This window comes from Xenopus laevis, chromosome 3L, assembly GCF_017654675.1.
Source record: "Xenopus laevis strain J_2021 chromosome 3L, Xenopus_laevis_v10.1, whole genome shotgun sequence".
NCBI classification, from domain to species: Eukaryota; Metazoa; Chordata; class Amphibia; order Anura; family Pipidae; genus Xenopus; species Xenopus laevis.
In genome coordinates, this window is record NC_054375.1 from 114,533,622 (window position 1) to 114,546,617 (window position 12,996).

The 12,996-nt window shown below is 39.3% G+C and overlaps 1 protein-coding gene across 1 annotated transcript in view; it reads right to left on the minus strand.

Moving 5' to 3' along the window:
• The window catches only part of cemip.L (cell migration inducing hyaluronidase 1 L homeolog), an 82,540-nt gene that overhangs the window by 10,577 nt on the left and 58,967 nt on the right, over positions 1 to 12,996 (minus strand). Inside the window, exons 12-20 of the mRNA XM_018253201.2 lie at positions 8,222 to 8,391; positions 7,108 to 7,317; positions 5,298 to 5,503; positions 4,651 to 4,720; positions 3,590 to 3,718; positions 2,207 to 2,292; positions 924 to 1,055; positions 286 to 321; positions 49 to 204 (exon numbers count right to left, since the gene is read on the minus strand). Of these exons, the coding sequence (XP_018108690.1) occupies positions 49 to 204; positions 286 to 321; positions 924 to 1,055; positions 2,207 to 2,292; positions 3,590 to 3,718; positions 4,651 to 4,720; positions 5,298 to 5,503; positions 7,108 to 7,317; positions 8,222 to 8,391 (1,195 nt within the window). The remainder of the gene's footprint in view (positions 1 to 48; positions 205 to 285; positions 322 to 923; positions 1,056 to 2,206; positions 2,293 to 3,589; positions 3,719 to 4,650; positions 4,721 to 5,297; positions 5,504 to 7,107; positions 7,318 to 8,221; positions 8,392 to 12,996) is intronic.

Genomic DNA, 12,996 nt, shown 5'->3' on the forward strand with positions numbered 1-12,996 from the left:
GGTTCTCCATTTACAAAAAAAGCCTTTCAGAAATATCCAGAAACTTACTGGCCCCTCGGGAGAGTTCTTCCGCTGTGGTCAATGCCCCCTGGTCCCCAAACTGGGTTGTCTGCCATTTCTGTCCCCACATTGTTACTCTCACCAACAAATATACTGTTTTTAATTTCTTGCTTGGATCCATCATCATCTGGGAAAGTGCCCCCGCTGGAAGCAAATTACAATCAATTAGATTAAATGAAAACTAAGCTTCTGGAATAATCTTCAGGATAAAGTTACGATATTCACCTGGCAAGTGTTAATCCAATGCCATTATCTGAAAATCTGGAAAAAAAAAACCCCAGAGCAAATGAGAATTCATACCAAAATACAATTCAGCAACTTTCTGTAATAGAAAATGCAAACAGCTTAGGCACAGTAATTACTTAGCTTTGATAGGTCCAGTAGAGATAAAAAAATATTGTGTGTTAGGCTGCTGTAGACTGGAGTGGTTTTAAGGTTTGTAAATATAATCACAAATATGCAAAAAAGGGATTATATTTGCACAAACTTTTGTACAGGAAACGTCACTTGGAAACACACCAGCACATTTCCATGTGACAATCACCTGACAGGTACTTGTATGAAGTGGAGCAATTTTCCACTCTTGAGCCCAGCATTCAAACACATATACTGTATATGAAGTGAAAGGGTACAAAAAGTTGCTTTAGCTGCTGGCAGAAGTAAGAACATTGACAACATCCAGGACAGTAGTTCTAGATGAATCGAAAAAAAAAGAAATGTTTTTCTCAACTCTTGGCTGATGCTGTGTTTTCTGCTTTATTAAAAAACACCATCTGCCAGTGATTATTACAGGAGAGTATATGGAATGCTGGCACAATAAACAAGACGCCTAACATCACAGGCTGTGGAATGGCAGGACTCACTGGCAGTTATCCAGCCAAACATCGCCTCCACGCAGCCAGGCTCCATGGTCTTGGTTCTTGTAAGCAATAAAATGCTGGATTATTGCAGGTACTCGCGGCTTGAAAGGATCAGCGTCCTGATGTGGCCCATACCTACACAGCACATGGAAATAAGAAATACAGGCTTCAGGGAAAGGGTAAACACACTGGCTTATGCAATACTCTCTTATTCATTTACTGTAATCATACTAGTGGATTTTACAATATTTTTAACGATCTATTTAAAAGTTTATTGTAAGCATATAAACCAAGGACTCCATTTATATTTATAGTGATGATATAATTGTGTATTGTATGCTGGTTACCTCATTGTTTCAATACATTTTTGCCAGTGTCCCTTATATCTAAGACTTGAGGGCTCATTTACTAATGCAGGTGCCATAAGCAAAGTTCAAAATGGATGCAAATACTCATTTTACCAGCAATGCACCATGTGTTAATAAATGAGCCTCAGTTAATCTGAGACTAACATCACAGTTTTTGTGAGGTTCTCAAAAAAATAAACAAACCAACAATCCAGTCCAGTGACAATACAGCTTCACAACTATTGCATGCAGCTCATTTCACTTATCATTACCATAGGCCTTATGAACTACTTGAAATTTTAATTGTTCTAGAAAATGGCAGTGCCAATTACAAGTGCCCTGCAGGTACCAGCGCTCCCTATATAAGGCTGGTCTCATGTTTAAATTTATTTCTTAGTTGCAGGCCTTTGCTCTGGGCCTTTTGAGGAGCTTGCAACACTCCGACAGTAGTACTGAAACAGTTCTGGGCCAAATTATCATGTGTAGGATATGCCATGCCATGATGGGCACAATACCCAGTACCATAGGTTTTTATATTTCCCATGACAGAATAGAATAGGAGCAGAATAATAATCAACAAAGAAAATCTGTTGATTGTGACAGTTCAGGTTTTGCATCCAATCTATAGGTTGCTATCAGAAACTGTGGTGCCTCATACAACTGCCTGGCCACACGCCTGATGTGGCCAACCCCTGTCTACCAAAACCAACCCTTTAATAGGAAGCCCCACCCTTTTTGCAGCAGCCTGGGTCCCTAAGTAGGACTGTGCCTATTCCCCTACCGTGTAAAGCTCATTTATTAAAACAAGGTGCATCCATTTTTGAAATGGAAGGATTCTTTGCTTTCCAGTTCCTTTAGCCAATACATTGGTGAAACGTAGCACAATGAGTCAATCAGCTGAGATCTACACATTTTAAGAAAATGGCAAGTGGGCATTACCTTGCTCCAACCAGTGTGAATATTGGTCTCTTATCTTTGTAACTGGCTTCAGTAGTCTTCACTCCATTGTCAATGATCATTCCAGCCTGCACAGGTACAAAACAGAAATCTCAAATTCTAAGACACTGGGAACAAGCAATATGGGTAACATTAATCTCTACTTGTCCCAGTCCATTGACCTATAGCAACAGTATTTAGCCTTTTCTGGTCTACTGCATGTTGCAAAAAAGTTGTGTTCACAACTACATTTTAAACAATTAAGGTCCCTACACATGGGCAGATATAAGCAGCTTATTGAGCAGTGTATGGGGCCCTCTGGCGGGCTTCCCCTATCGATATCTGGCCGAGCCGGTTCGGTTTGTTGATGCAATCCTCAATCCGACTGCCTGTATTATCCTCATTTTGATTCAATTGTTGGGCCCTAGGGCCCACGATCGGATCAGTCCAATATCACCCACCTCAAGGTGGGTATATTGGGGAGAGATCGCCAAACTAGCAGATCTCTGTATGTATAATCAGCTTTAGGTGGGAGTGAAATGAGGCTGTGACCACAAAATTCATACAGACAAATACAAGAGATCATCTGCACTCAACCCATTATCACTGTATTAAAGGAGAATTAAGCCGTAAAGTCTTTACTACCTTACTGTAGTGTTCTGCAACTGCATGTCGCTACATAACCCTCTATTGGGGGACTGTAATATGTTTCGCTAGTGCAAAAAACCTGTGCTTGTGAACGTTTGCAATGACTGATTGACTTAAAGCAGCCAAGCTGCAAACCCTTTCAGCACTTGCTGAAGTGACCAATCAGATGGATGGTGGGTGGAGTTTATTGTATTTAATGATGTACACTGGTTTGGCTTATATACACTTGATAAAGAGCCTTGGTGCTCGAAACATGTCGTGTTAATAAAGGCACTTTTGCAGCAGAACCTCTGCGCTGTTTTGTATCGACACCTATTACTTTTGAACCACTATTACTGGCTTTGGATGGAAGCAAGGTGCGGCGATACTTAAATCGAATCACGGAGGAATAAGTACCAGTCCTTTACAATTTACTTGTGAACGTTTGCGTCCTTTTTTGACTGTATATAGACCTCAACGACTGCATTGCAAATTTTTCAACCAAATGACTTTTGCAAACATTCGCAGTGTATGTAATAAAATTTTGCAATCGGAAAGCATTTTTTGCAATAAAATAGTTAACAAAACTCTAGAGCTGTTGTTAAGGTTAATCTTTGCTTAGCGATAATGCGATATGTAAGATGTAAAAGACGCCATTTTAAATAACGCTTGCAACTACATTCCCCCTTATAAGTCTACCTACTGGCATGTTATCTGGAATTCAGAAACTGAGCCTGTGCTTGCCTGACTTCCACTCACCCTGTAGTTGGAATGAGCTCTGTTGTTAAGGAATTTTCCAAGTGGGGTGTGTTCGGAGTGCCCTGGAGAGTACAATCCTTCAGACGGTCCAGTAGGCACATGATGGAAAACAAACCAAAATCCAGTTTCCTATAAAGGAAAAATAAGTTAAACTAAGATCATTTTACATTGGCTCAATCAGTGCACTGGGCTGTCTCACTTTGAAAAGGGAGGGAAAGTTCCTGTTGTTTCTCTTATATCCGTTAGGATTTGCTGCACAAGTAACGTATGAATAAATCTAATGGTAAATCATTAATGTCATAATCTAAATGTATTTTAGTATTTTCCTATCATCTTGTTGGCCATAAATGTGAGTGTTGGTGGCCAGCAGATAAAGGTGAGAATTATGAGGGTTAATGATGCCTTGAATTGTTTCCCATGCATCAGTGAGCAATTCTCTGCAGGAGCCTGAGCTGAAACTAAAGCAAAGGGTATCAGAAAATCTATTCCAGATGGGTCTCCAATTTATGGCAGCCTTCATATTGCTGAAGACAGCTTATAAGAATGGCTCTTTTGTTTCCTATTGTATAGCCCATGGGTGGGGAACTAGCAACTGACTGCTGACATTTTTCGGCTACCATCATGCTCAGTCAGCTGAAAATGAGAGATGTAGTTTCATAACTGCTGGAGGGCTGCCACTTCTCTCCCGAGAAATGTTTAACTACACTAACTATTACTGGCATTCTATGGGGTCTATTTATGAAGCCTCCATTTTTTCTGGTCAAGTTTTTATTATGCTCCAAAGTTGCTAAAAATCCAACTCCCAATCTGAAAATACTCCAGCTAAAACCTGTCGAAATCATGTTTCTTCCCTTCGAGGGTTTTGGGCTGGTTTTCATTCAATAATGCGAAAAAGTCAAGTATTTTGGAAGTCTGGGAAAGTTGCACGACTCAAGCATCAAATCAACAAGCAATTTTGTCTTGCCTTTTTCAATCTGATTTTTTGATAAATTAGGTAAATTTGTGGATTGGTGTTAGGTAAATTTTAGTCTTAGTAAATATCCCCTTAGTGTTCTACTTACTTCAGACCCTGCAGCTGAACAATTGATGAGGTTGTTGTTGGGGTTCGCCATCCAGAAGGTGGAAACAGCACTAGGTATAGGCGAAAAAGGAGCATTACAATAAAATACAAGTCTTTCTGCACTTGTTAATGAAAGAAAGCACAGTAACTGAGCGGCCACGCATTTTATAATATACAATGCCCTGATGTATTCCTTTAAACATTGCATGCCAGCAATGGTTGCTCATATGTGTATTTCATTTATAGCAAGTCATTGCTAGAGAGATTTATAAGGATGTATCCACTAGTAGTATAGTAGTGTTTCTGAAGCAAACCCACCAATTTTACCAGTGCAGGGTAACAGCACACTATATTGCCAATCCTTTAAAACCCATTAATTTTTTGGTGTTACTGTTCCTTAGTTTTGTAAGCAAAACAGAATCCTGATTACAGCCACAGCTCTCATGACTGGAGGAGCTTTACCTCTTTCATTTTCCTAATGCACAACCAGAGGTAATTTAATTCCTGAGAATAATATTTTATCAAATATCACTATAACAGGATCTCCCAACATCCCCATTTCTAGGCATGGGGGACTGAAAGTCGATTAACATGTGCTGTAAATCCCCGGCCCATTATGATTCTCACTAAGGTGGCATTGCTACTTACTTGCAATCTTGCCTGGGTTTGGCTACATATCCTGGGTATGACCCATCCAAGATGTTTTTGCACATTGTATTGTCTCTGTCTGATGGCAGCAGAGTTCCAGCTTTGGTAAGAAGGCCTAAACAGTGGTCAAAGGTGTTCCGTTCCTCAGGCCCATCTTCTGTGAAGAAGCAGTGCCCCAGGCTGTCATAACCCACAATGTCTTTAACCTGCACAGAAGCACAAGAGTCCTCTTAACATATCCAGGGGAAGAGACAGCAATAAAAAAATATAGTTACACTTTATCACAGGCCATCATATATTGCAGTGCTGCAAAAAGAGATTTTTGGAAGTATCCTATTCCTCATTTTTTTAATAGAAGAGTTTAATAGACCAGATGCTGTTTTATTGGGAATAATATTTGCCTCACTCTGTTGCTTCCTGGAAGTCTCATAAAATAAAATGTACTCTGCTGTCTAACCTTAATCCCATTACTGACATCTAATGCAAAGGCATCTAAACAGCTGTGGGAATAGCAGAAAAGGTAGGCCAAAATGTTTTTTGTAACTAAAACTTTTTTTATTAAGAAAAGCTACGGACTGATGTTTTGGCCCCACCAGGAGAGAGAGAGAGAGAGAGAGAGAGAGAGAGAGAGAGAGAGAGAGAGAGAGAGAGATATTATAATATTTCTATTTTTGGACAAGAGTCCCGGTGTTGCTGGTCTTTTTGGATAATGTATGCACCTGGGCATATGTTAGAAGCGGTGTGCCATCCTCCGGTTTTGTGTGTGTGTGTATATATATATATATTTGCGTAAAAGAGCGACACTCACAGGTTGTTTTCAGTGTAGATAAGTTGTGCTTTATTCCAGTGGAATAAAGCACAACTTATCTACACTGAAAACAACCTGTGAGTGTCGCTCTTTTTCGCAAATATTTAGCTGGCACCCAGGACTTTACTGTGTTAACGGAGTGCACCTTTGGATTTCGTATATATATATATATATATATATATATATATATATATATATATATGTGCGTGTTCTGGATGCACAGTCAATCTCCAGCATACACTTAAACTTTGGAATAATTTATTCCTGGATCAGCACTCCTGTTTTTTGTGATCTAATATTGTTTTATTTATACACACATATGGGCACATTTACTTAGCTCGAGTGAATGAATATAAGAAAAAATACTTTGAATTTCGAACGTTTTTTTTGGCTACTTCGACCATTGAATTGGCTACTTCGACCATCGACTACGACTTCGAATCGAACGATTCAAACTAAAAATCATTCGACTGTTCGATGATTCGAACGATTTTCCCTTTGAATTGCAGTAAATCCTTCGACGCCGAAGGATTTAACTTCGACAGTCGAATATCGAGGGTTACTTAACCCTCGATATTCGACCCTAAGTAAATGTGCCCCATATTGTAGTGTTCCAACATTTCAGTCCAAGATGTTCAAGGGTTCAAGGAAAAAGGTCCTAATGTGGGCCGAAACATTGAAACACTACAATATCTGTGTATAAATAAAATAATATTATATTACGGGAAACGGGAGTGCTGATCCAGGAATAAATGATTCCAAAGTTCAAGTGTATCTATCTATCTATCTATATATATATATATATATATATATATATATATATATCTCAGAGTTGGCCTATTTGCAGCCTGCAGCCATAAAGTTTCAGTACAATAAGAGATAGCAAGCTGCAGTTTGGATGATACATTTTAGGCCCAACACAGGGACTTTGCCACCACTGGAAAGCCCTGTAAAATAGATTCAGATGGCAATTAAGTAAAAGGACTTGATGCTATTTCCTACCAGTAAGCCATTGGAGCCGTGGACAGTGATGCAGCGGGAAAAAGTGTGATGGATTGAGATATCTTTCACGTAAGTGGGTGGGAAATATCCTCCCTTTTCATCCACATTGCCGGCAGTGTGGAAATGGATAGGGTAGTGCCCCATCGTCTGCTGTCCCATGTGCCTGACCTCCATTCCTTCAAGATGCACAGCCTTGAAACCACGTCTAACCTGTAACAGAAAAATCCCAGATTTAAGTACAGTCTTCCTTGCAATGCACTGTTACTGTTTGTGAAAGAACAGGCACTTAAGTGTCCCGTTTATAAATACGGAACAATCACCATTCCTGGTGCAGTGTGGTGCAGTACACTCATTATAACATGTGGCTCTTTGGGAAATAAAATATACAAGTATATTTGGTAATGAGCTTAAATGTTTTATTCCCCTAGCCTGTTCTAATATATGAGGACATATCTTATACATGCTGGCCCTGATGGAAATCATTTTCCAGTTCATTGGAAGTTGTAAACATGATAAAACATTGCAATGTAATCCTGTTTATGAGATTATTATACTGAGAATTGCAATTGCCTAGAGGTGTTTTTTTTCTCACAAAATAACTTTTCCAGTAAGATGTTTTAGTACATGCACTGCAAAGTGGCACAAACAATAAAATCCCTTTTCCCTCCTCTGGTGGATGAGACACCAAATACCTTTGCAGGTTCACGATACTGAAATAAAAGCTATCATGCCAAAAGGAAAATCATTTCCACAAAGAAAAAAACGGTTTGCTTTGCTCATATGTTTTTTATTAATGACTTTTATTAAATTCCCTTATAAATCTCCTACTAAATCCAAGCCCAAGGCCCTTATTATAGAAGAGTATAGTGCCCCAGATGGTGCAGAAAAAATGTTCTATTTAACTTAGAGTAAACCTTAAAAGGCATGACCATGAAAAAAATGTTTGCATAATAAAAGAAAATGTCATTACTATTAGCTTCCGAATATGTATTAATCAAACTTTTTTTATTGATTGTAAAGTTATTTGTAATTGCTGCCCATATATGCAAATAAGAGTGAGAGAGACGGATTTCAGGCATTTGTGGTTTAACCACTTCATATCTATTCAACAAACCTTGAGATGGCCTCCAAATGTGTCAAAGTTGAAGTATTTACAAACAGAAGAGTTATAACAGGTCTGCTCCATTTTTCCATAAATTACTATGTTCCTGCTGAGGAGCCCGACTTCTGCCCTCATATCAACACCATCCATGTGCTCACCAATGTGAAGGTACTTGGCTTTACCTGTAGAAACAGCAAGTCTTTTTTTACCTTACAGTCGTGGTATAAACCCAACAATTCATGTTAGTGCCAAAATATGCAAAAAAAGGATGACATATCAGTAGGTGGGCCCAGACAGATCTTTCATAGTTATATCAATAACACAAAAAAAGCCTATGGCTCAGCCTATGATTAAGTGCCCATAAGGCACGAATTGCGTAAGGCTACATCATTTGAGATTTTTTTGCTAAATAAAATATTTTTAACTGCATCAAGTATTGGAGTGAAGGTTTGTGCCAGCCCACTACGAATATCTTAGTGCATCTATTGCCTCCCTAAAGCTGAAGGTCTGGGGGCTTGTGCACCTGGACCCCCCCATCATTATTGGTAAGTCAACCCTGCTGTACACTACTACCAACACTGGATACCCGTCTGAAATGAGTTTATTTGGAGAGATACCATACTACTTGCTCTTACAGGGTCAAATGATATGTCCATAGCTTTTAGTTAAACAGCAGTCAAATTGGCTAAATTGTTTTGCTAAATAAAATATTTTTAACTCCATCAAGATTGGAGTGAGGTCTGGTTTGTGCCAGCCCACTACGAATATCACCACGAATATTTATGGCATCTCTCGATACAAAAAAGATACGTTTTGCAGAGCAACATCAAATAATAAGGGCTCTGTTCCTATATATCTATTGAACATTTGTAGGAAAATAATGTGAATTAAAAACCTACATATTAAATCCCCCCTCCTGCCAAATGTACCCATGAAGGGAAACATTGTAAGCTCTCTGAAAATCTTACTCTGTTTTACCAGAGAATACACTGATTGCATTGCGATTACTGCAGTGAAATAACTCAGGCTTACTTTGGGTGGGTCCTTTCTTCAGAAAAGTAATGAGTGGCACATGGGCCACCACAAGGGAGAGAGAACCCAAAACCCAATTCTGTTTGCATTCCTCTGTCTGTACATTGAAATAGAACCCCCCTTTGCCAGCTACTGTATGAGATTACATAGTTGCATATAAATCCAATTACAATGAATATAAAGATCAGGTACTGTGAAGCGTCCCTGCCCTGCTTCCGTATCTCCTTTGAAATATTATATTCCTTCTGGTCCCTTTTACTTACTTTCAGAGCTAAAAAAAACATCACCGAATTCCATTGTCCCCCAGATTTAGGGAGGGACTCAAAGCCTCCTCAGCATGTCTAGGGGAAAATGCATTCCTGGGCTTCCTTCAGAACTTCCAAGATTTTTTTGATTATTATACTTATCTGTATTCTAAATGTGAAAGGTATCAGCTTTTTAAAGGGACAATAACAATTATTAGCCTTTATTTATATAGCGAGGGCATATTTCACAGCGCTTTACAGAGATTATACATCAGTATATATATAATCAGTCCCCGCCCCAGTAAATCTTACAATCTAAGTTCCTATCCCATTCACTCACATTTTGGGGCAAATTTATCAAAGGCTAACTGACTCCCGATAACACTGAATTCAGTGTTATCAGGAGTTAGTTAGCCTGTTGGTATATTTTTGTTTGGGAGAAAACTTGAAAGAAACCCTCATAAGCATGCGAGAACATACAAACTCCGTTCAGTACAGTTTGGAGTTGACCCTATTACTGTTAGAATTGGGGTGCACACCTCCAAACCACTATGATTTTGTTTTTACTTAATGGATATATATTATTGGTAGAATGAGTGACCATACAGAGGACCACCTGGCTCGGATAGCCTAAGGGGCTTGTGTTTACACATTGATCTGAGTGCTGCAATGTCGGACTTTCTTGGTTTTGTGAAGTTGAACCTGTAACAGTCAGAACTGGAAAGGATCACAGGGGAAAAAAAACATTTTGAATCAGCAATATGCACAGAACTTTCCTTCTGCTCATATTTCAATTTTTGTCATATAAAGGGAATCTCTCAAATTAGACTTTCTGTATAGGCCTCAGTAAAAGATCACCACCTAGTAGCTAAATGGCTATTGCACTATTCTAATTATATGCAGAGATGTCAACCATAATTTTTATATTTTGTGTTGCATATTAGCCACATCTATACTATGCCCATTACACTCCAGTCATGCCCCAATTGTGACACCCTCCCTGCCCAAAGCTGTTTTCTGTGATAATTCAGGAGCAATTTCAATGCTTTTTAAAGGCAGGGGTTTTATCTGGGTTCAAATGACAAGGACTGGGGTACTGGATTGTAACTCCAGTTGAACAAGTGAGCTGAAGAAAGAGAAGCGACTCCTGAAGAATCAAGGTGAGTTGCTATGTCTATTACATGAGGGGGCCTGTTTCTCATTAGCAAGACAATGCCTATTTATAGATATATAATATTGAACAACCACCAATGTATATTAAAGTAAAAGTTGTCCACCTCTATAAGTTGTAGTAACAGGAGATCGACTTTAAAACAGCAACGGTAATGCAGACGCCATTACATCCAGGCCAACAAGTTTGTTATTCTCAATGTGCCGCAATTAAAAAACAAAAAGAAACACAACCCTAAATATCCGCAGAGATAAAAAGAGGCACATCTGGTGTCTCATTGCAGCACAGGGGATAGTGAGCCCAGAAAGCAGGGTAAGTGGCCTGTCAGCTTTTAATTTGAACCAAACCTGGGTCATACAAAGTAGCAGTCTCTGCGAAGAATGCCAGGCATCCACTGCACGTGTTCTATATATAAACAGTTTTTGTAGACTTGGCACATCTTATAATGTAAAAGTTATTTCAGAACATTTAATTTGGTGAAAAAAAAACCCTTTAATGATGTATTTAAAAATGGAATGCCTTTAATTTGGAGCCTGGAGAAACACGCCTATACAAACAATATGAGCAAAAAAAGGAAAGATTTTCCATTTCTCAGGCAACCAGAGATGGATCTGGGTAAGGGAGCAAAAGCCCATGACTGAAAAACGAGAAGTTTAAATTGAAACAAGGAGCGACAGAGGCAGAAATCCTGAGAAATAGCGTGAGAAAAGAATATGCGGCTGGCATACTGTGTACCTAGCTGGTGAAATGGCATACAGCAAGCCACAAACTGATTAGTATAGGCAGGGTAATGGGAGTCATATTGATCATTAAAGTGACAACATGCATTTTGTAGAGGCTTGCTTATCCTTTATTCCGTATTCTGTATAAGGACACTCTGTAGCATAGACATCTGTAGGGGAAGTAACATCTTTATACTAGAACTACTGTTCTATTCACCCAAATATAGTTTGAAATATTGCATGTAGAAATAATGAATGAATGTTGTGCATTTTGTTGCCAATATATTTGTATAATGGTAGCTAAAGGACAAACATTTTGAAACCCAGTAAATACCTCAGAAATACCCAGTTTTCATTATTGTTAATGCCCAATGCCACCCCTATGCTTAAGTGTGTATATATACCCAGTGCAGTGTGCAATCATACACATATGGGCATCTTGTTATACAGAGTGCATTATTTGTCTGACACCTGGTAAGTTAAATAGAAAGGGATGGCCAAACTGGGCCAGTGGGTTAGAATAACTGAATCTGATCTCAGATCACTCTTCTTTGGCTTAGTAGAAGAAGACATAATAATATTAACAGATGCTCTCACTCACATTTCCCATTTTTTTTTATATGTATTGTATTATGGGAGTCATATTAATTTTACTTCTGTTCTCAAACTGTTTCTTCATTAGAACTGCACAGTTATTTCCTATCTTGCTAGTGAAAAAATCCCCAAACACTGCTTCCACAGCCAAAACGACGACCCACTTTATGTATATGGTACTGAGGTCTGCCTTTTTACTTTGTCAGTGAATCTACATATCCCAAGAGAAGATGCTACAATTACAGTCAGGGTCGGACTGGGCCGACAGGACACCAGGAAAAACCTGGTGGGTCCCACCGACCCCGATTCACACGCATCTGACTCTGAGACCTTGCAATGTCCCCTGATCTCCGCTCCAGCTCAGATCCAGAGGTATGCATAGGGGGGTTGCAGCTGCAGCAGGGCGGCCAAAGGGGGAGGGGGGTCCCTGTGGTGGAAGCCTCAGTGGGCCTTGGACCCCCCAGTCCAACTGTGTCTAGATGACCCCTTATACATCTATTACTAATGGGCTGTTGACAGTGGGCTCTTGATATCAGGTTCTCTGGTGGGTCCCAGGAAGATCAGTCTGAAAGTGTTAACAACATATTTAGGGCCACAAGTTACTCCTCCTCAGCTGTTCACCTGAGCACCGAACAAACTACTACATGGCTTTCTTTCCCCTGTGCCTAGGGGAACCCACAAATTACGCACAATACTGGTTTTACATTGGGTTGAGATCTCAAATAAAAAACATCTCCAAGGAAAATACATTATAAGATTTCATTTTATACTGCCAACGAATCAGTTTCCCCTGCTCCTGTGAAAGTTTATTTAAGATTTAGGGAGTCTAGAATCTGCTAATCTTACAATTTAGAGACATTTTAACCATATTGACCAAAGTAATATAAATAAAGAAATGATGGGAGGGAAGCTTAGCAGATTTGCAGAGAGTCAGCACGGCTTCCTGGAAATTCACATGTGCTCAGCATATATGTACTAGGAGTGGGATGACAGACAGCTTGTGCAAGAATTATTTGCAGATTT